This window comes from Crinia signifera, chromosome 2, assembly GCF_055691185.1.
Source record: "Crinia signifera chromosome 2, ASM5569118v1, whole genome shotgun sequence".
Taxonomy (NCBI): Eukaryota; Metazoa; Chordata; class Amphibia; order Anura; family Myobatrachidae; genus Crinia; species Crinia signifera.
The window spans coordinates 83,705,717-83,731,008 of record NC_139218.1 but is presented as its reverse complement, the minus strand read 5'-3'; the positions used below and the strand labels follow the sequence as shown (position 1 = coordinate 83,731,008).

Here is a 25,292-nt window from a genome sequence, read left to right as displayed (position 1 = left end):
GTCTCCCTGAAGCGGACACAGGCAGGGTTTCCATACCCTGCAGCAAGAATTACTGAGGCGCTCAAGCGTCTAAGACGCTCATGCATCTAAAACAGATGGAGCGCCTCTCTGTCGGCGCCCGCATTAACGCCTCTCCGCCAGCGTCCGGATCTGGCGGTTACCAGCACTGTGTGAGAGGCGCTCACTAGGCTTGCCAGGGACACCGGGGACATAGCTGCAGCTCCCAGGGACAGTACGGTGACTACCCTGCCTGACGGGGACACTACACTGACTACGCAGGGCTGCCGCGGGGACACTACGCTGACTACGCTAGGCAGCCGTTGGGCTACGCTGACAGCGTAGCTTAGCCTACGCTGAAAATGTAGAATAGCCTGCCGCTATGAAACTACATAAGTACCATAGGCTCATACCATACACTATGTTATGGTTAGCCAAGTCTCTTTGGTGACTACCCCTCACCCACCCTCTGGAGGCTAGCCACAACCCTCAAGCATACACCTCTTGCAGTGAATTCCCCTGGTGGACCTTTCATGCCCCAGTACGGCACTGATTATCACCAGTTGTATGTGTACTATACCCATTTTATTTTAAACTTTCATCTTAAGAGTCAACATGCCGGGAACATTGGATCATCTTGGGGTAGATGTAGTATACCTGCATATATTGTGTGAGTATAACGCTTCCCGCTTTGCCTCTTTATCTAGGAGATGCAGCGAGGACATGTATTAACATTTTGAATGCCTGTCAGACTACCCACAGTGTATCAGCCTAGTGCTGATACACTGTCTCATGCCCGGCTGGCTCACTGGGCATCACTGGGATCTCCTATGCAGCCCAGAGCCGGCAGCCACCATAGTCAGGGCCAGAGCTGTACTCAAATATAAATGGGTGGTTGTAAGAAACAGACATCCATTTATCAAAGAGATTTATTTTTTGGGGGGCACACTTTGTTTAATTTTGAGAAAAGTTAAGTGAAATGTTGGATTCAATTTCATTTTAAAAATTTTAAAATTTAACTTTGAATTGGTTCTGAATAAAATATTCTGGTGGCTGTGATACACACAAACATAACAAGACAACACAAACAGTTATTTAAAAATTGCAAATGGGTCCTGTATGGGTCTTGTATACACCAGTGGGTAACTATCTGTTACTCTGGAACCAGAGACATGGGTTAATTAATTTTCCATATAGTCCTAAATCATGATAGATTGAGATATAGGTGCATACAGACCATGATTTTGCATGTGTAATGGTGGTTTTGTTTTAATAGATGTACAATTATCCTAATATATATATATATATAAAATTAGTAACTCATTAAGGTATAGATGTTAAGCACTGGTAATTTGTTTGTGATCGTGATATAATGTACTGGACACTGATTAAACACTGTAGGTATAATATATTAGTCTATAACATATTACATCATTAGCATACAGTGGAATTTTCTTGTGTCAGTTTAAATATCAAAACATTGATAATAATTGCTGATTCCCAGGTAGAAGACAGATAGTAAAGTAAAGTCCAAGTACAGCGTGGTTATCCCAAACCGTTCTGCTCCCTCTGTCTTTTCTGAGCGGATGGAGTTGAGAGAGCAGGAGAGGGCACGCTGTTAGGAAAATAAAGCCAGCTTCAGCATTCTCTTATGATTATTATTTATGAACACACAAAAAAAATCCACCATATAGTTGGTTTCGTTTGACAAAAATTGTTATTAACGTAGGTGTCCTGTGCGAGATACATCTTCTCCAACTGTCAAAATCAACCGTTAATGCATTGCCCAACATATCGTCCTGCTATCAGCATTGCCAATATAGACAGAGGCACATAGCCTTTACCGCACATGGGAAGAGATGGCATCAGTGTACAGCAAGTGTGCTGATACTGCTTCTCCCCATTAATGACACATAACACATCTACCTGCATGTTAGTTAAATGATAACATAGAGTTGCCAGCTGCTCCGTTCACATGTCTCATGTCTTATTTTGCAAACTGATTCTAAAAATACTGTGGCTGAGTGTAGTTACACAGTTTCTGCGTTTTATCTCAGTTATAAAGTAATTTGCGCGAGAAACCTGCTCCTACGCCTCAATTTATTTGACTCTTTCTAACACGTCCTCTCTCTCTCTCTCTATATATATATATATATATATATATATATATATATATATATATATATACACATATATATACACCTGTAACTACAAATGTGGCCAAGCTCATCGTTGCTGAGCCAATCATCACTTATGACTCCCGAGGCCATTGGAGCAAACCCATCACCATGCACGTGCATTTAATTCGCTCCTGCAGCTTATAGAAACGCATTGAACAGCTGCTCCGTCCAGGGCCCTCTCTCCTCATGTGCCTTTCTTAGAATATATAAACCTCTGCCACCCTGATGATTGATTCAGTGTCCTGTCCCCTGATGCAACTATCCGTATTAACCATGTACTTGTCCTAAACTGTCTTGTACTGTAATTCGGTATGTGTTTTTGCTTATAACTATGCTCTGTAAAGCGCTGCGGAATATGTGTGCGCTATATAAGAAACTGTTAATAAATAAATAAATAAATTGAACAGCGATAGCGCAGAGTGGCGATATACGAACACCAGCTCCCAGATCACCGCAACGATTAGCATGGCTACATCTGTAGCAGAGTTGATCACTACGCCTTGCATTCTGCCTTATTAATCTTTTTTTCATCTGGTGCCTGTAAACCTCCATATACCCCCCAAAATATTGTATTTGGCAGTAAACCAGCACTATTGTTGGCTCATCAAAATAGGAAAGTGATTTTCGTTATGAGGGGACGCTTCACTAATAATTTGTGAAGTCAATCATTTTCAGTCCGACAGAAGAAATTCTGTTTTGTCATGACCATCTGCTGGAAAACCAAGTGAAAATGTTATTCTCACAACGTAATTCAGTGATTTAAATAGCATTAATTCTAAATTCACAAAGATATTTCATTTTTGCTTGTGCTTGAGACTCATTTCAATAATTATTAGGCAGTAATTCTCCTCTTTCATTGGGTGCCACAAGCATTTTCCACGATATTAAGAAAAAACTTGTCTAATAATTTTCATCTAGTGCTCAAAAAAACCTCAAGATATTCATTTATTTTTTCCTCAGTACTGCATACTGCTCACAATATGAACTAACGAGCATGTTTCTAGTATTCCTTATTTTAACTATAGCTTTCCTAATTATGATCAGTGTTAGCTATGAAATTAAACTCCCCAAGCAACTATTTCAGCTTCCTCTCAATAAGTGCTAAATTATTTTTTCAGGCTGTTTTAAAAGGCTCACATTAAGGATAGTGGTCCATTTTTGGAAAAATTTCAGGAAATGGAAGCGGTGTCTTAAGCCCCCTACACACTAGGCCAGTGGTTCCCAAACTGTGTGCCGTGGCTCCCAGGGGTGCCGCGGAGCACTTGCAGGGGTGCCCTGGGTTGGTGGTCCAGGACAAATTAAAATTATATATGGTCAATGTAATAAGGAAAATCAGTGCTTGTGACTTCCAATTATAACATATGTGGATAAACAGAAGTGAATCATGTTCCTCACCACATAACTGGACCTAAGGAGGACATATAAGCACAACTTATTTAATTTAATATTTTTTCTGAAGTTCTTGGTATCAAACTTTTTCCCTAGGGGTGCCATGGAAAAAAATCTGATACTCTAGGGTGCCGTGATCCACAAAAGTTTGGGAACCACTGCACTAGGCAATAGTGTTAGCGGTGTGTAAAGCCCCCTACACACTAGGCAATAGTGTTAACCATATTGTCTGGTGGACACTCAATATTGTTAACAATGCATGCTTCTGTTTTATCCTGAAAATGCAAGTCAATTTGGCAATATAGCCAAACAACCCACATGTTCGGCGGGTCCCAGTGTCGCCACAGAACGGTATTGGTGGCCAATATCGTTCAGTGTGTACAACCAATATTGGCCTCATGTGGCCCAAATGGTTAACTATATTGGTCCGTTGTCACATAGTTGTATGGGGCTTTATACTGATCAAATTACACGTCTCCATTTCCTACACATTGGTACCACCTGTCCTTGATTTCCAGAAAATCATATTTTTCTAGGATTATTATATTTTCTTTCTCTCGTTTCTTTTTTTTTTTTTGGTTATATTATAATGTTTTATTATTTCCTCTTCTTTATTCTTTTCTACTTTTCCTATTTGTAGAGTTTGGGCGGAATTCAATGTCGGGCACCCATACTCACACAAAACATGTTGGATTTGGAATAAAGAAAGCCTTGTTAAACAATATACAATATAATCATCCATATACTGTATATATGTCTAGTGTCTTTGAGTCTCCAAAACACTACCATCTAGTTGCAGAGAGTGAAACTATGGGTGAAATTTAATAGGATGAGAGATTCAGAAAGTGAGAGATTTGGTAAGAAATCTCCACTTTTTTTAAAGCGGCAATCATTTACACTTCAAACCCAGTTTGATTTTGAAGTGTAAATGATTTCCCCCTGCATCTCAAACACAGAAGGTACAGATGGAGCGCAGGTCATTCTTGCAGGGGCTGGCGGTTGGATCGCCATCCACCAGCCCCGCCAGGTGCTGGAAGGGTACGCACGTGTGTCCCCTTACAACGGAGCTCCCCCCCGGGTCCCTGCTGCCTCCGATGCGGTCCACCACCTACCCTCTCCTTGCCCCAGTTACAGTGCTGCGGGGAACGCGAACCCTGCCCGTCTTCACTTCAGGGAGACGGGCAGGGTTCGCGTTCCCCGCCGCACTGTAACTGGGATGTGCGTGCGTGTGGGATGCTCGCGCGTCCCAGTCAGATGTAGTGCCGGCTCGCCAGCGCGGGGTAATCTGGCGAGCCCCGGCTGAGAGGCGCTCCATCTGTAGCAGACTAGCTTTCTAAGCTTTTGCTTCGAGCGGGCTTACTGGTTAGAAAATATTTTTTTTATTCTTAACAAGAAATTGGTTTTCAATTACGAATTTGATTTAGTATTTGATTTTGAAGTAGAAAAGCATAAACAAATGAAAATATGACCAATTACACAAAGTTACTGCATTAGTTTTTTTTTACTGAAAGTCTTTCATTTGTGTATTCTAATGCATCTGTAGCTGTGTTTAGCATGATAAGACAAACTACAGCTTCCAGCTAGAACTGTCTGACAAATGGGCATACTAATGTAGTTTTCATTGAACAATAAATGTAAAGCTTATCCAATCACTATAACCTCATTGACAGAATGGACTGTTTGATTATACGTCTGTTTATAACCCCTCGTTATTTCTGCTATCTCTAATGGTAAATTTTTTCATGTTCTGCAGGTGAAATCAGCATGAAACTAGATGTAGACAAGTGACCAGTGAAGATTCTCCTTCCTCTCTACCTTCTGCCATGTTTGTGGCTATCATAAGAAGCTGTGTTTGTCTTCATGAAGATTCCCAATCTTGGTAATGTGATGAATAAATTTGAGGTCCTTGGAGTTGTAGGTGAAGGTAAGTTCTTGCCAGTTAATATATTGTCAAATATGTGATTATAAACAGATTCTTAAAATTAAGCGTGAGGTTGAGGTATTAATGGATGCCATACAGGTGTGTCCTTCATGAGTGAACCGCGTGACTATTGTCAATTTTTCTAAATGTATTTTGTCCTAAAAAAAAAAAAAAAATATATATATATATATATATATATATATATACAAAAACAATACCACTGCGCAAAACCTCAGGAATAAAATGTGAATGTCGCCCACGTAGTGTGCAGCTATTCTCCAGGACTCAACCAGGGTCCAGCGTAGAATTGTACGCAAAGAAAGGAGAAGCGCACCATGAGCAAAATGAAACACAGTTCTTTTACTGACAGTATATGCTCACATACATGTGGGTTAAGGTATAACAGCTTGCCAAGCTTGTAATGTGATGTTGGGACGGACGAGTTCACAGGACACGGTCAGAGGAGGTACTCGGTCTCAGGCAGCCTCTCACGCTGAAATGACGCCGGTCTCCACGCTCCGTCTGGATCTCCGTCTCCAAACACTCACACAGGGTTGGGCGTGGCCTATACGGTGGACGCAGCAAACCCCCCCCCCCCCCCCCATTTATCTATCTATCTATCTATATATATTTAATTTTTTTATTATTATTTAATTAACTTTTCCCACCTTTTAAAATATGATTGACAAATATGGGAGGACGCATCTGTATATTGCTGGTTGGTGGAGCTTCCAATCATGATAACTATGAATTCCTCATCCTACAACAGTTAGTAACCTTATGAGAACAAAACAACATTGCCATCCTAGTTTGCTCGCTCCCCAAGAGGTGTGCAAGGAGAAATCCCCTAGTAGGACTTAGCAGTGCGGTTATTGGAATAGCGCGAGGATCTCCCTCCAGGGGCTATTCACAGCGCTGTGAATTGAATTGACCACTTTGTGTAACAAAAGTATGGTCTTAATTCCTGCATTTAGATTCTATTCATCTATGACAAGGTTCACTTGAACATAATAAATACATACCAAACCCATTCTCCATGTATTTGTTTAGTGATATAAATTTGCGGAACGCTACTTGATCAGCTACTTTTGCTTACTGCATTTAAAAGTGTTAGAAACACTACCATGATCTCTACAACGCTGGCTAAATGCCAGTGAGTATGCATCCATTATATTTTACAGTAAATGCTACATTCATATTATCTACTTACAATAAAGATAAAAGTCTGGGCACGTGAGCTGTTACCATGGAAATGCACTGATTAATTGGCTATTTATGATCCCAGACAAATAAAGGGTACTATCTAAAATAAGTTTCTGCATTCATAAGTGGAAACGGCAAAAAGAAACGGGAGATAATAAAATCTCAGCATGTTAAGATGTGTTTTATTTGATTGCTGTGTTTGACCTTTATATGAAATTGTAACAGTCAACTGTAAAAAATAAACAGTGCTTAATATATTCAATTATCTAACCTTTTCCATATTCCTTGTTGTGATATCTGAGTGTTTGACTTCTACAGACATGAGTTAAAACTATTAATTCAGGACTTGATTTATCTTAATGCATGCTGTTGGTCTTAGGTAGCCCATTTTCAACGTAAAAGTCACAGCTATTATTTTCTTTATAATCATTATTAGTTTTGTACAAGATCCAGAAAGCCAAGTCAAAATAATGTATGACGTGTGTCTCTTTTAGTATGTATCCTATACTGAGTCCATTAGTTGAATTACATAATTAAACCATTATTAGATATATAGGTCCATGTTTTGTGCCACAACTTTAGGCCTTTTTTTTTTAGTATTTATCAATAATTGTGTCAGTTCAGTGATTATTTTTAGTCCATATTATGTTTTTTTTTTCCGGTTGATAAAGAGTGATAAAGAGAGATAAATGTCCAGCCAATCACCTCCTAACTGCCACATTACTGGCTGTTTTTGAAAAATGTCAGTAAGGAGCTGATTGGCTGGACATTTATCTCTCTTTATCACCCTTGAATTTATCTTTTGTTAAGGCTTAATACATCTGCCCCGATATGTGTTAAACTAATGTGTCAGAGACTTACAAGAATATACTAGGCCTCTTTGGGGATCATGTGAAAATAGGCTAATAACATTTCATGATGATTTAGTCAAAGGCTCCCCCCGATGTGGCCCTTAATCCACATCTTGCGTACAATAATGGAGCATAGGTCGCACCATCAATCATCTAAGCAAACCTGTGGTTGCTTAAAATGTCTGTCACAATTAAGTTGTTGGAGCTTTTACAACTATTTACCAATTTTGCAGTCCTAGACCCCTTAGAGGGGCAAGGGTTTTCAGGTTTCACTCCACTTCTTGGCACGGGTAGCTCCTTTCTCACCATGGTTGGCCAAAATTTCTGACAGGGGAACGGAATCCTTATTTTTGACCAAAAGGAGAGAGACCCACATGAGACCATGGTGAACAAAATGCCTATTTCCCCTGCCTGAATGTTCTCATTCACTCTCCCCTGATCCGTCTCCGTTAAGGAGGTGCAATCATAAAATGGAACCTAATCTGCATATGGATAGATGCATATTAAGGTAGTCTTAATGCAAGTTTATGCAATTGTTATCAATTAATAACTAATTATATATTTTTAACAACTTAGTTGCAAGGTTATTTCAAAGTCAAATACCTTTAAGGCCGGATACAGAGGCCAATTTTCCATTTCAGAACGACATGTTGGTTACGTTGCCTAGTGTGTACCCACTATTACACACTACTGGGGGTCACAGATGACATCTGGTCAGCTCTGCAGCACAGCCAACCGTAAGATATTGCATGCAACCCAATGGAGTGAAATGAATACATTACATTTTTTCAATATATGCAAGCAGTCTGGCATGGTCCAAGCCGAAGTGAACTCAGCACAATCATAGTCCCGGTTGCCCCGTCGTTCTAGTGTGTACCCCTCCCAGTAAAGTCATACTTCCCAACTGTCATGCTTTCTGCGAGAACGTCACGTTTTTTGGGGATGTTCCCCACGTCTGGTGAATAGCGCATGCGCACATCGTCTATTCCCACACAAGAGAGGCTGGTCAGGCCCTCACAGCGGTGAAAACGGGGCGTGACCTTGCGGGAATGACGTGAATATATTATAAAAAATGTAGAATCACATTGTCAAATAAAATCAATTTTATCTATATGTGTTTGTGTGTGTCTGTAAGATACAGAAAGAAATATAGAGAAATACAGTTTGGCGCTGGGTGTTGAAAGGGGGGGGGTTGGAGACCACATTGTCTGCACACTAAACTCCATTTTGGAATGTAGGGAAACATCTAGATCAACTTGTGATGGAATGCTGATTTGAACTGCCATCACTTCTATTCCAGATTCAAACCTAATGGTCCCCATACACGCTGCAGCATGCAGCATGCAATGCGATGCGCGCTCCCGCGGGCATCGCATCGCACAGTACAAAAAGTGCTGCACATACTTTTTGTACTGCCCACAGATCGCATCACATGCAAATCGCATGCAAAACGCATGTGTTGCGATGTAATGCGATCCACCAGATAACGTGACGCATTGCACGATGTTATTGCAGCATGTATGGGGACCTTAAGATTAGGTCTACTCAATTATGCAAACTGTATAAGATGATTACCATCTGCTGCAGGTACACCAATACATAAATCACCTTCCTAAACACCAGCACATATCTAAAATGATAAATTAAAAAATATAGTCTAAAACAGTGTAAATTATCGTAAATAGCGCATGAAAAATAGATTTTAATAAAACTTTGCATCTGCCCGGGTCCTTGTGTAGGTTCTAAAACATATGTAGCATAATTCTGTAGTCATGCACTGAAGTGTGTGAAATATGTATTTTACAGCTGTAAGGCGTTATGTAAATGTATGCATATACCCCTATCAGTGAAGAAAACAGTTTGAATTCCACCAAAGGCGATAGTAAATAAATATTTGATGCAGATATTATTTAGTTTTATTTTCTGTGCAAAGTTTTGTCCTAGTTATCTTTCATGTTTTCATGTGTTTTCGGGAATTATAAGGACATGTTTTCCAGGGAAATAGTTTTGCTGCAGAATATATAACCCTTAGGGTTCGGCTCATGAATTTCAACTAAATTTCTTGTAATCATTTGCAATAATCTTACAACACTAGCCCATACAAATTTGGAATTCATTATCTCACATAATTGGAATTGCAGAGTAGCTACTGATATAGTGTTTATAAGACAAATACTGATCTCATTGGAGATCTACCTGTATGGTCTTGTATATGTTGCCTTATATAATACAATCTGCTGTTTATGAAAGATATACTAGTAATTGCCATATTATTTACATACATGATCGAGGCCCATTGCCAAGTGGGCTAATTGTGATGGGTGTCTCTCTCCTGACCACATTTAAAGGATTAAGTTAGGGGGTGGGGCTAACTAATATAGCATATGCGCCAAGGCACACTGTTCTAAACTAAAAGAGCTTTATTTGTACATGTAGATGTTCCCATACTTTAACATAACTTGAGCTAGTTGACTATATATAGATATTTATATATAATGACATTCTTACAGAGCAACACACAGGACCACACCTCCAGAGTGAGACAGGTCTTCCTGAACTTACTGAATCTGTATAGAATGTATTAAGAGTTTATCTACGTGTTTTATCCCTAAGAGGCTGTTAATTCGGCCTGAACATTTTTAAGTGAAGGTCTCAAATCTTTATACAATGTGGCATAGTATAGACAACTCCAGTCTAGTATATGTACTTTTCTTATCTGAAGATCCTATAATCAAAGCTTTCTGATTGTATTACCTTGTGAAAATACACCAAAAAATGTATTTATCCGCAAACCCCTGATGAAGTCCCATAAAATGACGAAATGCGTTGAGTTCTTCCATTTGCTCATTCTACGTGTAAATTCTACGTATAAATACCAAAAAGAATAACATCATTGGGTCAGATGTATTAAGCCTTAACAAGAGATAAATGCAAGGGTGATAAAGAGAGATAAACGTGCAGCCAATCAGCTCAATACTGACATTTTTCAAACACAGCCAGTAACATGGCAGTTAGCAGGTGATTGGCTGGACATTTATCTCTCTGTGGGCCAAATGCACTTAGCTTCAAAAGTGATAAAATGGAGAGTGATAAACAGCCAGCCAATCAGCTCCTGCATGACATTTTTCAAATACAGTCTGTAACATAGCAGGTAGGAGCTGATTGGCTGGCTGTTTATCACTCTCCATTTTATCACTTTTGAAGCTTAGTGCATCTGGCCCAGTATCATCCTTGAATTTATCGCTTGTTAAGGCATAATACATCTGCCCCATTGTCTGGAATACCACTGTCAATACTTGAAAAAGATACTTTTTTTATTTACTTCATCACTAGATAGAGGGGATAAAGAAGTCAGGGTTGGTAGGATGAATAAAGAGAGTTAGTCTAGGAAAGAAGGGGGTAAAGGTATGTGATGTCTGGAGTCAACTTGAGTTGTAAAGTAAATTTCATAGTCATGGGCAGAGTGTGAGGATGGGAGGCGAGTAGGAGGTTAGCAGAGGAAGGGTTTGAGGACTGGGAGGAGATGAGGCTCCCCGTTTAAAGAGGGAAAGTGCAGCACTGGTGGAGGTTGAGGTTTGAGTAGAAATTGCTAGAGCACTAAAGTAAAAAGAAGAGAGGTATTGTGTATGGAAGTGACTTTTTCAGGGTAGGAGAGTTGAGCAGTGTCCCGGTCGTTGCTTAGGGGACAGGACGCCACACCTCCTGCTCCCCGCCCGGCACTAGGTGACAGGAAGGCGCTTGGCACAGAGCTTCCTGGTCCCCGCCCAACACCGGGTGCGGGTTCTGCTGGTCTCCGCCGGGCGCCTAGCAACAGGTTGACGCTGGGCGCTCAGGGCTGCCGCTTATTGGTCCTGTCCTTCCTCAGAAGCATGCTGATCATGTAATGGTTAACATATTTATACCCTGGACAATTGACAGACACTTCCCAATTGTTAAAAGTTCCCAAAAGTGCTATTGAAGAATTTTTTTTTTAATTATTTATAGCCTATTACTGGGGATTTGTGAAGAGTACTACTATTTTCCTCTAGCTGCACTTCACAATTGTTGTGTGCAATCTGAATAATAATGGTTTTGTTAAGCATCAGACAGACGTCATCAATGCTCTATGGGGCTGCGAACAAAAAGAGTCCGGCAGTAAATGTGGCATATAGCCAAACTCTTTCATGGAATCGAATTCTGACAGCAGTACTGTACATATCTTACAGTACTGAGTGCAACTGAACATATGCAGGAATTATCACTCAGGCACATACTGCTTTCCATGATAGAGTCCATGGATTTGCACTTTGATGCTCAAATATGGGGGCCTATTATCCATTGTAGTACAGAACATGGCTGTTCTGATTCCTTTCACAGACTTGAAGGTGGAAAATGTGTCACATTTAATTAGAACCATCCACTAGTCTAGAGTAAGTACATTAGGCAATTGTAGAATTGCAGGTCAAGAGGAAACCATAGTGATGGAAATTCTGGTAATCTCATAGACTTATGTCCTGTCCATCTGTTAATGGTGCACATCTTACTTATTAGGACTACAGGAAATACATCCGACCATTCCCATTTCTTTGCATCTTTTTATACACTGGTTAGTGGTTACTAGCCTTAATACTTTCTACAAAGCTTGAAGGTAAAATTAATACTGACATTTCTATTTCATTTCTGGGAAGGTAAATATTAGAGATGTGCAGACTCGGATTCCAGAGATCCAAGCCCCCACGGATGTCATCATTCCGAGCCCGATTCCGAGCAGCGCTCGGAGATTCCCGCCTGACTCGGGTCCGTCCGCGTGATCAGAACGTCATCTCCCGGCGCCAGATTTCGCGAGGCTTTAAAAGCGGCTGCCGCGCCCGCCATCTTCACTCCAGTCAAGTAGTGGGTTGGGAGAGGGTGTGTTGGTGCTGCTGCTGGGGCTTAAACTTGAGCTTGAGCGCAATATTTTTCAATCGGTGGTGCTGTCTCTCAGTGCTGCTGTGTAGTCTAACTGTGTACTTGTAGTACTACTGTCTCCTCTGTGCGGTCTACCTCTGGTGTGCTGTGCTGTAATTAATTATTTTATTCGCTGGGGCTGTCTCCCTCAGTGCTGCTGTGTACTCTGTTCTCCTCTCTGCTTAGGAGAACAGTCTAACTGTGTACCTGTAGTACTACTGTCTCCTCTGTGCTGGGGCCTACCTCTGGTGCTGTGCTGTAATATATATTATATATATTATATGAATAATTAATTATATTAAATATAGTCCACTGGTGCTGCCTGCACTGAATCTGCCAGTATTATTTAGTTACTCAGTCCATTGTTGCCACTGACAGTGCTACTGCCTACCTAGTGTACCTACCTAGTACATACTAGGCTGCTATATCTAATAATTTAATTTAAAAATAATACCTGTGCTGTGTGGGACTGTAAAAAATAATTCCATGCTGCTGGGTGCACTGACGTGTGCCACTGAGTGCCACTGCCAAGCAGTACCGTCCTAATAATAAAATTAATTATTATATAAATTCTGCTGGTGCACTGCATAAAGCTACTGGTGGTGTGTAATATTAATAACTACCTTTTGTGGTGACCACTGGCAGTGCCACTGCCTGCCTGCCTTCCTACCTACCTAGTAGTTTATTTTCTCTACCTACAAGGCTGCTATATTATTAATAATTAATTGAATTATATATAGTCCACTGGTGCTGCCTGCACTGAATACTGTGAATAGAGGTTGCCAGTATTATTTACTCAGTCCACTGTTGCCACTGGCAGTGTTACTGCCTAAGTGTACCTACCTAGTAGTACAACTACATACTAGGCTGCTATATCTAATTTAATAAAAAAAATAATACTTGTGCTGTGTGGGATTGTAAAAAATAATTCCATGCTGCTGGTGCACTGACGTGTGCCACTGAGTGCCACTGCCAAGCAGTACCTAATATAAATAAAATAAATTATTATAAATTCTGCTGGTGCACTGCATAAAGCTACTGGTGGTGTGTAATATAACTACCTTTTGTAGTGACCACTGGCAGTGCTACTGCCTGCCTACCTACTAGTAGTTTATTTTCTCTACCTACTAGGCTGCTATATTATTAATACTTAATTAATTGAATTATATATAGTCCACTGGTGCTGCCTGCACTGAATACTGTGAATAGAGGTTGCCAGTATTATTTACTCAGTCCACTGTTGCCACTGGCAGTGTTACTGCCTACCTAGTGTACCTACCTAGTAGTACAACTACATACTAGGCTGCTATATCTAATTTAATAAAAAAATAATACTTGTGCTGTGTGGGGCTGTAAAAAATAATTCCATGCTGCTGGTGCACTGACGTGTGCCACTGAGTGCCACTGCCAAGTAGTACCTACTGTAATAATAAAATTAATTATTATAAATTCTGCTGGTGCACAATACTAGAATTGCTGACGTATCTACCTGTCTTGTGCCTAGTACTGTCTTATCTACCTGTCTGGTGCCTAGTACTGCCGTATCTACCTTTCTGGTCTGGGGCCCACTGACTAATACTGCAGTATCTACCTGTCTGGTCTGGGGCCCACTGCCTAATACTGCCGTAGCTACCTGTCTGGTGCCTAGTACTGCCGTATCTACCGCTGCAGTGCCACTCTTACATGAGCCACGTGTTTGTGCCGCACACTTGTGTGGCTTAGCATAGTTATCCAGCTACCTCGGTGCAACCTTTTGCCCTAAAAACATTATTGTGAGGTGTTCAGAATAGACTGGAAATGAGTGGAAATGAATGTTATTGAGGTTAATATAGTGTAGGAGCAAAAAAAAAAAACCAAATTCTGCGATTTTAGCAGTTTTTATGCTTTTTTAACAAAAAAATCAGAACCCAAAACCCAAAAAATCCAAACACAAAACACTTACGAGGTGTTTTGCCAAAACCCATTAGAAACCAGAACCTCAAGGTAATCAGAACCCATAACCCAAAACCTGAATAGTGGCCGGTGCACATCCCTAGTAAATATATCATACTACATGTTACCATTTTTGTTATTATTTGTATACACCTAACTAAATTCATGGTACTCTAAACCTGGGTCTGTGATGGCATCAGTTTTTGTACATCAGTAGGTGCATACATACCAAATAAATAAATACAAATAAATGATGCTACAGTACCAGTGCCCTCATGACAAAGCCTTTGTTACTTATTGTGTTTTATGAGATTTACCAAGATTGTAAGACATGTCTACAGGCCCATACACATTAGACAATATTGGTCACAATATCATTCAGAAAGGGCTTTCTGAACATTATTGTAACAATATCATCCAGTGTGCAGGCTGTGTGTCGTTAGGTTGTATGCACTTGCCAATGCCGGAGCCCGTCGCCACCAATCGCGTCAGGTGGCTGGCGTAGTGGGTATGGGGCTTTGCGGACTAGTTATTTCTCCAAGCAATGTCCGTTATTTACAAGCAGTCCGTATTATTATGCTGGGTACACACTGACCAATATATTATTAACAATATGCACAATACCGATATTGTTAACAATATACTGCTCATATTGTTTAGAGTCTATGGTCAAAATCAAGAACAATGCGCACACTTGTGCATCGAAATCCTAAAATCTCACAAAGTTCTGGCCAGTATACACTAATGGGGGTCCAACTGAGACCCCAACCTCCTGGTATGTCTTCTGGGGTCCAATGTTACCACTGTGAAGTTTTCTTCCATATTCATCCAGTGGAAGGCTCAGAACAGGCCCTCTGTGTTAAAGTTCTTACCTATCTATTCTCTATTCAGGATGGCATATGGTACATTACAGTAAAAATATTTTGTGGTTACTGATCAGTTTTACAGAGAGAGTTAAGGTATACTCTAGTAACATTTGGTCCGATTTTACCTGATTCTGACGGATTGGGCTGATAAATCTCATGTGTTTGCCATCCTCTCCGACCGATGCACAGTCCCGAGTGTATCTGATCCGAGCCGGGAGGTCGGATGGGCTGCATATAAGATAACTCTTATGTGCAGCCCAGAGCCGAGCGGGTCGACTCAGAGAGGCAGGCAGCTTATGCCGTGAGCCAACGAGGGGACACAGAGAGTCAGACGGGGGGAGCCGGCCGGCGGGCGAATTAAAACAAAACAAAAAACCATACAAATCAATGGGCAGTCAGTGATTGCCTGAGAGCTCTCTCAGTCAATCAGCGGCCACCCAAATGGGAGGCTGCTGATTGGCTGAGAGAGCTCTCAGCCAATCAGTGGCTTCCCATTCATTTGTATGTTTTTTTTGCAGCTTGGCTCCCAGCACCTGCTAGCGAGGGGATGTGGGGAAGGGGGCCTGACCTTCGGCGGGGCAGCAGGTGGCACTGACCTGTTCGCTAGGCTGCGAGTATATGCAGTCTAGTGAACAGGTCTGAATCAGGCCCAAGGTGCCTGCATCACGTTCTGTGCCAATATATCTATTGCAAATGCACGAATCACTGGAAAACGGCCATGGCGGCCACTCTCCCAGTACATTCTGGCGCTGCTAGCGCTGTATCGACGGAGAGGTAGGTGTGAGTAAATGGGTGTAAGGTGTGCAGTGTGGGGGTTCCCCTAGACCTAGGGCCTGGGTGCACCGCACACCTTGCACTCATTATAGATACTCCAGTGAAATGGGCCCTTATGCTGTGTACACACTTGTACAATCTGCATGAGATCCAGATGAGGTAACAATTTAGACTATCTGCATACAATAAATATAATTTAGACTATATAGTGCAGATCTGCCATGATTGTTGCCATGATTCATGCGCACAGGCATACTCATTGTGGTTCTAGATTGTGTGCGCTTACACCTGCAGGTTTCCCATTCACTGTTTATCTTGATTGTGAGCATACGCATGCCCCCAGAATCCTGCAACATCTGGACACTTCTGGTCAGGCCCAATGTCCGCCCCCGCCCGGACATACAAACGTATAACATTCTAAGCATTATCTCCTAAAGGGGTTCCTAGATCTGCCTCCCAAGTAAGATATTGGTAAAAGAGAGAATGAGGAAGAGGATGTTTTTCTTGAAAGTCAGCCAAAAAATGCCTGAAACGGATGATGTCCACCGCAGTCCAAGTAGACACCACAAGTCTGACAGGAGGGATATGTAGAAGGGAAAGCTTGGTAGCTAGTGAGTCCCAGACAGCAAGAGTAAGTGCCCATACAAACTGGTTGATATTAAGCAGAAAGCAGCTCAGTTTTGCCGTTTGAACTGCTTTCAGCTCAAATGCCGCCCGCGATGAGCGGTGAGCATGATCCGCGCTCCCACATCATCGCCGGCTGCTGCCGCTTATCTGATGTTATTACCAGCAAATGTGCGACGGGGTGGACTGCTTTCCATAGCGTTCTGCTATAGAAAGCCGTCCACCACTGCGAAAATTGCTTAGACCGGCGAAATCGCTCAGTGTGTATGCACTCAGTATTGGGTGACTTAAGCCTTATGCAGTTATATCAGGTTTGGTGTATGAAAACTAATAATATTCTATACAATTAATTTATCTTTTAATTGATTAATGCCTCCATTCCTCATGACTTCGAACTTTAGGTTCATTATTCGAGGGTTATTTTTTATTCTGCAAGTACACTTTAATGTTGTAGGATAATTTTGGAATGTTTGCATACTGTACTGCTGGCAATGCAATATATGTCCAAATGAATAATTACAAATCCAGGTAGAACGTAATTTAATTAGTCAATGACTTCAGAATCATGCAATGCAAAACCCATCTGTTGTAGGCAAAAAACTTTACAAACTGACTCTTTGGGCCTAATTTTGCATCACAAAACACCAACTGATTTCTCTATCATGTGTAGTGTGTAGGGGCAGCGGGGGGGGGGGGGGCTGGGGATTCCCAGCACAGGGCAAGGTCCCTCCCCGCAATGCGATTGCAAAGCTTTACAATCGTATCACAAAATGCAAATGCTTTGCACAATGCTCACATTTCTGTGGTTGTCCCCAGTCTGCGAAGGCAGGTAAAGGGCCACCATGTTTTAGGTAGCCGCTTCAACTCCCCCCAAAAAAGGATCAGACATGCCACCATTGTCTGGAACACTCCTATCAAACACTGTGTCGGCACCCTGCAAGCATATTTTCCGTTATGCAACAGCAGTTTGGGGGCTCGCACATGCGCGCTGCGGTGTGCGATCATGCACAGAATAACAAAAATCACTATTATTTATCACAAGCTGAATTAGGCCCTTAAAGTAATGAGGAATTATTTGTTGTTTTGTCATGTGAATAATTATATATGTTTGTAAATATAATTTTGTTTTAATCACTTTACTTTTATTCTCTTTAGGAGCTTATGGCGTTGTGCTTAAATGTCGACACAAGGTAAGAAAATATTTTGTACTAAAATACCCTTTGTGTATTTTCTATTTATTTCTTTTATGCAATGGTATTAGACTGCTAAAAAAGTGTTATTGTGTACAGATGGCTAGTTGCGTATAACAGTGGTTCCCAACCCTGGTCCTCAAGTACCCCCAAGAGTGCACGATTTCCAGGTCACCCAGCAGGTGCACTCATTATTCAGGCACATTTTAAAAGATCCACAGGTGAAGCTAATTATATCTCTTGTGATTCTGTGTGTAGACCTGGAAAACATGCACTGTTGGGGGTACTTGAGGACCAGGGTTAGGAAATACTGGCGTACAATGTTGATGTTCACAGGGGTAAGCATATGGCACATGCATCACACGTGTGCATGCGCAAAGACCCTATTGCAATTGACCGGATTAGATATGTCTTGGAAAGGTGCTAGGTGTTCCTGGGCCATAACTGGCACTTGGCTAAAAAGATGCACAGGAGTTGAATCATCTTTCGGGCATGCTACAGGGATTTCATGGGTGTGTCACAGAAGTGTTTGCATACACAGATGCTCACCCACAGTAGAGGCCATACTCAGATGGAAAAACTGCACCTGCCGCAGAGCTGGTTTTTGCACATTTGCCTCGCCTGCACTGTACATGGTTTTGCACATTTTGAGAACAAATTTCTCCTGAGATCAGGTCTGAATTAGGCCCATTCTACATTCATGTGCATGGCTGTACACAAGGGAAGGGCGCTGTTGCAGCATTTGAATAAAGTCACTGATAGGCAACTGCCAAAAGTAAAAGCTGCATCTGCATCCACCTCTACCTATGGACCAATGGGTTCAAAAGAGCTAAAGGTATTGTAACATTTGTTAAAGAGTACACGCTACAGCTGTACTTTGCTTGCATGATTTAGTTTTTCATCAGAAAATATGGATTTGTGTTAAAAAACTTGCTATACAGTAGTTAGTTTCTATATACAGGTAGGAACACAGCAGGGGTTTAAGTTTATCCCAGTCACCCGGAGGCAAGCTGGAGTTTGTTGCCCCCTCCAGCAATAGTGTGAATGTGTGTGTGTCAGCATTCACTGGTGCATCCCATCTCACAGTTCAGCACAGGCTAAGGGGTACCAGGCAGGAGGGTATGCAGTCATTAGATCTACAGTTTATAGGTCGACAGTCATAAGGTCCAGCACTATTGGTCCACAGTCAAAAGGTCGACAGGGTGAAAAGGTTGACATGAAAAAGGTCAACATGAGTAAAAAAAATTAGCCGACATAAGTCAACAGGCAGTATTTCATACCCTACCATTATGGCATGGTGGGAGAATGTAATAGTGTGCCGAGCGCATGGAGGCACCGTGCCCGATGCATGGCGATCTGACTAGATCGCTTAGAAAATGCCCCTACATTGCTCTTTCTATAAGGGTCATAGTGTCGTTATCGCCTGACGATTAAGTTAATCATTGGTCAGATCAGCACACTTCGCTGGCTCATTGCTGTGCAGTGCTGTGTGCTGAGCAATCTAGCATCACAGATCGCTCGGCAAAATCTCCCCGTGTGTAGGCCCCGTCAGTATCAAGTCTTTATTATACTGCACATTAAGGGGTTAATTATTCACCAGTCCTCTATCTGATTTTGTTCCTCCCATACGCCTCTGCAGAGCACATGCAGTAACCTGTGAATATTTTTACGAAGGTAATCGATTGGGGCGTAGGGAATGCTTGTTAATAGCACTCTCTCATTATTGACACAACACACAGTGCTGGGAGCCTACCTGCTGAGGCAGCAACATGAGTACATCAATGGCACAGCTGCGGTTCTGTGACCTAGACTGCTCCTCATTATCATACCGTGCTCCTCTAAAGTAGAACTTTGCCGTAGTTATCAGACCTGAACATCGTCTCCGGAAGCACAGTCTCTCTGCAGCTGGTCACAGGGCAGATTAGAACATTTGCTGTTGGTTATAACATTAAAGTATCAATATATTTGCATAATTTAGAACATTTTATAGCAGTTCCACCTGCTTGCATTGACAAGTTGTAACTCTTCAGTTCTCAGTATACTTGACCACTTAGTGCATTCTGGGAGTGTATCCATTTATATACCCACATACCACATAAATGTCTGCGGATGACCCGAAGTGACATAAGTGGACCAGACCTTACCTTTTGGGAGGACACGGTGTAATAAAGACCCTGCTACAGACATACTGTATAAATATCTAAATTGCGGTACACACGTGACTTAACTTCCATGACTAACTATGAAGTTAATACACTAGAGAATGCTGTTTTCTCCCCATTTTAGACATACCCATCAAAGACTAAACACCAAGAGGTCATTCTGGTTACATAGAAACATAGAATTTAATGGCAGATAAGAACCACTTGGCTAGTTTGCCCCTTTTTTAAACCTGTTACCTCAAACCATATTTGATCCTTATTACTTTGTAAGGATATCAATATGCCTATCCCAAGCATGTTTAAATTGGTCTACTGTATTTACCTCTACCACCTCTGATGGGAGGCTATTCCACTTATCTACTACTCTTTCTGTGAAGTAATTTTTCCTCAAATTTTCCCTCAATCTTCCTCCCTCTAGTTTCAGTGCATGTCCTCATGTTCTGTTGCTCCTCTTCCTGTGAAGAATGTCTCCCACCTGTACCTTGTTAAAACACTTGATATATTTGAAAGTTTCTATCATGTCCCCCCTTTCCCTTCTCTGCTCTAAACTATACATATTAAGATATTTTAGTCTTTCTTGGTAAGTTGTGATGTAGGCCATGCACCATTTAGTTGCCCTTCTTTGTACAGTCTCTAATGTATTTATACCCTTCTAGATGAGGTCGTACCAATGACCTATACAGTGGCATTATTACTTTTTTCTTTCTACTGCTGATTCCTCTCCCTATGCAACCAATTACCCAACTTGCTTTCGTCATTGCTTTTCTACATTGCCTACCTGCCTTTAAGTCACCTGAAATAGTGACACCTAGATCCCTCTTCTCAGTAGTTTCCATTATAGTGCCATTTATACTATATTTAGTCTTTGGAACTGTAGATCATCAATCACTTGTTTTACCCCTCCTGGTGTGTCTACCCTGTTGCATACCTTTGTGTTATCTGCAAAAAGGCATATATTACCCTCAGTTCCATCTGTAATGTCTCCAATAAAGATATTAAAAAGCACTGGTCCAAGTACAGATCCCTGGGGTACTCCACTGGTAACCTTTCCCTCCTGTGACCGCACTCCATTTACTATAACTCTCTGTATTCTGTCCTGCAACCAAGATTTTATCCATTCAATTATCCAATCCCAAGTTTAATTAACAGTCTGTGATGTGGGACAGTGTCAAAAGCCTTACTAAAGTCTAGATAAGCTACATCTACAGCCCCACCTTCATCTTTTACTTTAGTCACCCAGTCAAAAAAGTCAATAAGATTTGTTTGACATGATCTTCCCCCAGTAAACCCATGCTGTTTAGGATCCTGTAAGATGCTGGTTTTGACATATAACTCTTTGTTTTAAGAGTGTTTCCATCAATTTCCCTACTACTGATGTAAGGCTCACTGGTCGGTAGTTGCTTACCTCTTCTTTGCTTCCACTAGAGCAGGGGTGGGGAACCTTTTTCCTTCCAAGGGCCATTTGTAATGTGAAAAAAATCCTTCGTGGGCCATATCTAAATTAGCCACTTACAAATTTCCCTGCTTCACCCGTCCCATGCTCTGGCTGCTGCTGACCTCTAGCGAGAGCTCCCCCTTCTTTGAATTCCAGGCAAGCCATTGGGCGGGTGGGCGGGCCAGTCAAACTAGCTACGGGGGACTTTATAACCCACGGGCCAGAAGTTCCCCACCCCTGGACTAGAGTGTGGGGGGAGAATATAATAGTGGAGCGAGCAAAGCGAGGCACTGTTCCCAAAGCATGGCGAGCTCAGCATGCCATGCGAGGGGACACTGTACACTGATACGGTGTCCATGCGAGGGAACACTGTACACTGATATGGTGTCCATGCGAGGGGACACTGTACACTGATATGGTGTCCATGCGAGGGGACACTGTACACTGATACGGTGTCCATTTCAACTTACATCCACACTTGGGAAAAAACAAAAATGTCATGTGTCGACCTAGCCCTGTTGACCTTTAATGGTTGACTTAATGTTTGACCAGGAGTTCAAGGGAAATCGTCTAATGTGTCCTCAGATAAAGTTTGCAACAATATTTGCTTAAGAATGTTGCCAATACCACCAGTGAAGAACGATCACCTACAGGGCATCTGGTTTTTCAGCCATCTATTAGTCCAGTGGGACCCGTAAATCCTGCTATTGTACATCATGTTCATGTGTGTGCTGTGCTTTTGGTTTATTTGTCATTACCCTTAGAATATCTTGGATACTTGAATTTTTTGCTGATTTTCAGGCCAATTCCCTGTTTTCTTGAACTGTTTCTATAGTAACCATCTTGAATTACCACCAAGTTTAATGTTACTTCATTTTTTTATACAATTAACTGCACAATACTTGCCTTAAGTAACAAAAAAAAACAAGAAAAACCTTGGAGAACACTTTTAAATTTCAAGTTTACAATGTCGTAGAACAACATGCTATTAATTGCCTACAGTAAGCATGTTTCTCTCTTGAAAGAAAGAAAAAACATGGCATGGTATTTATTCTGTTTCCCTTGGAATCAGCGGAAATAATACTTCTCACTATTTTGAATGAAGACATGCTGGTGGCAATAGCTGGCCCAATCCTGTAGTTATGAGTGAAAGAAATATTTGAACATATACATCTGTATGGCGTTTGGACCAGGTATCTGGAACCTATCATCTAGCAGATTTGCATGCCTTCCCTAAAACAGAGCTGTTTTTTCCTGGTGGGCGAGCCCTGCGATTATGCAGGGCGCCATCCTGTGTATAAGAGCAGTATTACATACAGACTAGCCGTCCACATGTAAAACTGTGCCACTCAGCCATATGTACCCCTGTGTCTCCCCTGTCTCGCACACTGTATAGCAACCTAAAAATGTACTGTCCCTGCTTAACTGTTACCTGCCTGGCTGTTTGCAATGACCGGTGATGCCACTGTTGGCTGCCTAGGCACTGTGCAGCTCCGCAGGTAGGTGTTCCCTGTGTGATAACTGCACTGTGTCTGCTTATATTGTTACCTACCTGGCTGTTGCAATGACTAGTGGCGCTGCTTTTGGCTACCTAGGCGCTATGCAGCTCAGCGAATATATGTTCCCTGTGCCTACAATCCCCAGGGCACATCGAGCGTATACCTGTATGTGTTATGTATAACTGTACTGTCACTGTTTAACTGTTACCTAAATGGCTGTTGCACAGCAATCCATATTAAATTCCTAGTATACGCGTATATACCTGGCCAATAAAGCTTATTCTGATTCTGAAAATGCCTGCCACCATAGAGGAGACAGAGCTTAGAGGTCCTACTGGACCTCTAGTGTCTGAAGTGCCAGGAATGCGGGATCGCCGACAGCCACTGACTGCTGGGGCCCCGGGGAAGGGGGGTTTGAAGGGTTTGTCAATGAGCATAAAACCCCTGCTTACGAGCAAGAAACCCCTGGTAACTAGTATGAAACCCCTAGCAATGAGCAAGTTGCTCTTATTGGCCCTTCTTCACTTCATCAGTGTAAATGGCATGACATTGCATATGCCGTGCCAGAAACGGAAACAGCTGGGATGGATTTTTCTGTTGGAAAGTCTCCCCATCAATGACTTTGACACTCCTGCAAATCTCCGTTCCCAAGCTCTTCTTAGCCCACAATTTTTCCTGTATTGTATAGCAGGGGTGTCCATCGATGTGTGAAACCAACGATGGTTCACTTGTAGATGGTTTAATAGCATTGAGGTAACCCATCAATGATGCCATCGATGGCAACCATCAATGGGTAACCCACCGATAGCCATCACTAGTATGCACAATATCGGTCACCCGGGCTTACCGCAGATATTGTTATTTATATCGGCGATAGAGCACGTTGTGTAGTGTGTGCAGGGCTTAAAATTCAGAATCACTTGGAATTGATTGAATGATGATTTGTCTATATGCTGATCCGAATCCACGTTCCTTCACTGGAATAGAAGAGACTAGCATTATAACAGATGGATATTATATGTAAGAACAAACCCTAGTCTTGCTATAAAACCCTATTGAACGAAACATTAACTGAGTTGTCTCTATTGTCAATAACTTTACCCAGATGTCTTTGCTACTGAATAGAATGGGTTTTGTGTAAAACTTCCCACTGACATAATGTTTCATATTCAAATATCATTTTATTCAAAGTAACCTTATACTTGCTAATAAATGCACAATTGAATCGCAATTAGCGTCATTTTGAATACTTAATAACATATTCTGACATCTGATTATCTTTGTGCATTTTCATAAGCAGATAATATTCTTTTTCACTGGTATGTCTGGAAGATGACTGAAGGAATATATCTGGTTTTGGCCTCTCGCAAACTCAAACAATAGAGATATTTACTAGAATGCTGAGAAAACATATAGGGCAGTATTCAATGAGAATTATGACGATGTGCAGCGAATCCTGTTTAGGATTCGCTGCACATTCGCCACTGCCCGCCGCGTTCCGGAGCCTCGCCGGCTCCAGTATTCAACGAGTCAGGGGCTCACTGCCCCTGACCAGCGAATTTTAACTCCTGCGGCGATGCCGCAGGGAGCCTGAGGACGGCGGCAGGCAGGGAGATGGAAGTCTCCCTGCCTGCCCCAGAACGTTTGTGGGGGGGGGAGGTGGTCTCCCCGGGAGCCAGGCAGCACAGGCTGCCCACCGGGATAGCCAACAGGGGACCAGGTATTCACTACACCCGTTCGTGAGCTGCTCGGCTCCCGGCCCTCTGCTGGCTGCTGTGTGAAAAAAATAAAAAAAAATATATATTTTTTTTAAATTAAATATATATTCATGTGCTTACAGCACATGAATAAAAATAGCATGCCCCTCCTCAGAATAAAATTCCTGATTTTTTGACACCAAATGTAAAAAACAAAACACTTTATTTTAAAAGTTCACATTCCACTTCACCATAAAAAGATAGCGATTGCTACTCGGTGAATCATGGCGATAAAAACCTTGAAATGTATTTGCCATCTGGTCATTGAATAGGGTGATTCACCATTTTAGTCAAAAAATCGCCGTACAGCACGAAAATAGCACAAAATCGCCATAAAATATGGCGAATCAGCCTCATTGAATACTGCCCATAGCATCAGGATTTTGTATCTTATGTAGCTTTCACATCACATAAAACATTTTGAAACGTTTTGAAAAACTGTAATTTTAAATGGTATTTTAAATGGGTCTAGTGTTCATATTGCAGCAGATTACCATTTAAAAATACTGTTTAAGTACCATTCACATCACCAGTCAAGCCGTTTAACCTCTGAACACGTTTCTACCCACAGCTTATTTCCTGGTTC

General features: G+C 41.7%; 1 protein-coding gene across 9 annotated transcripts in view; it reads left to right on the top strand.

The window, feature by feature from the left end:
• Window positions 1-25,292, top strand: part of CDKL5 (cyclin dependent kinase like 5) — a 325,745-nt gene that overhangs the window by 118,606 nt on the left and 181,847 nt on the right. For all 9 annotated transcript variants that reach the window (XM_083172507.1, XM_083172502.1, XM_083172506.1 and 6 more), the window contains 2 exons: window positions 5,320-5,490; window positions 17,819-17,853. In XM_083172507.1, the coding sequence (XP_083028633.1) occupies window positions 5,427-5,490; window positions 17,819-17,853 (99 nt within the window). In that variant the 5' untranslated portion in view covers window positions 5,320-5,426. The remainder of the gene's footprint in view (window positions 1-5,319; window positions 5,491-17,818; window positions 17,854-25,292) is intronic.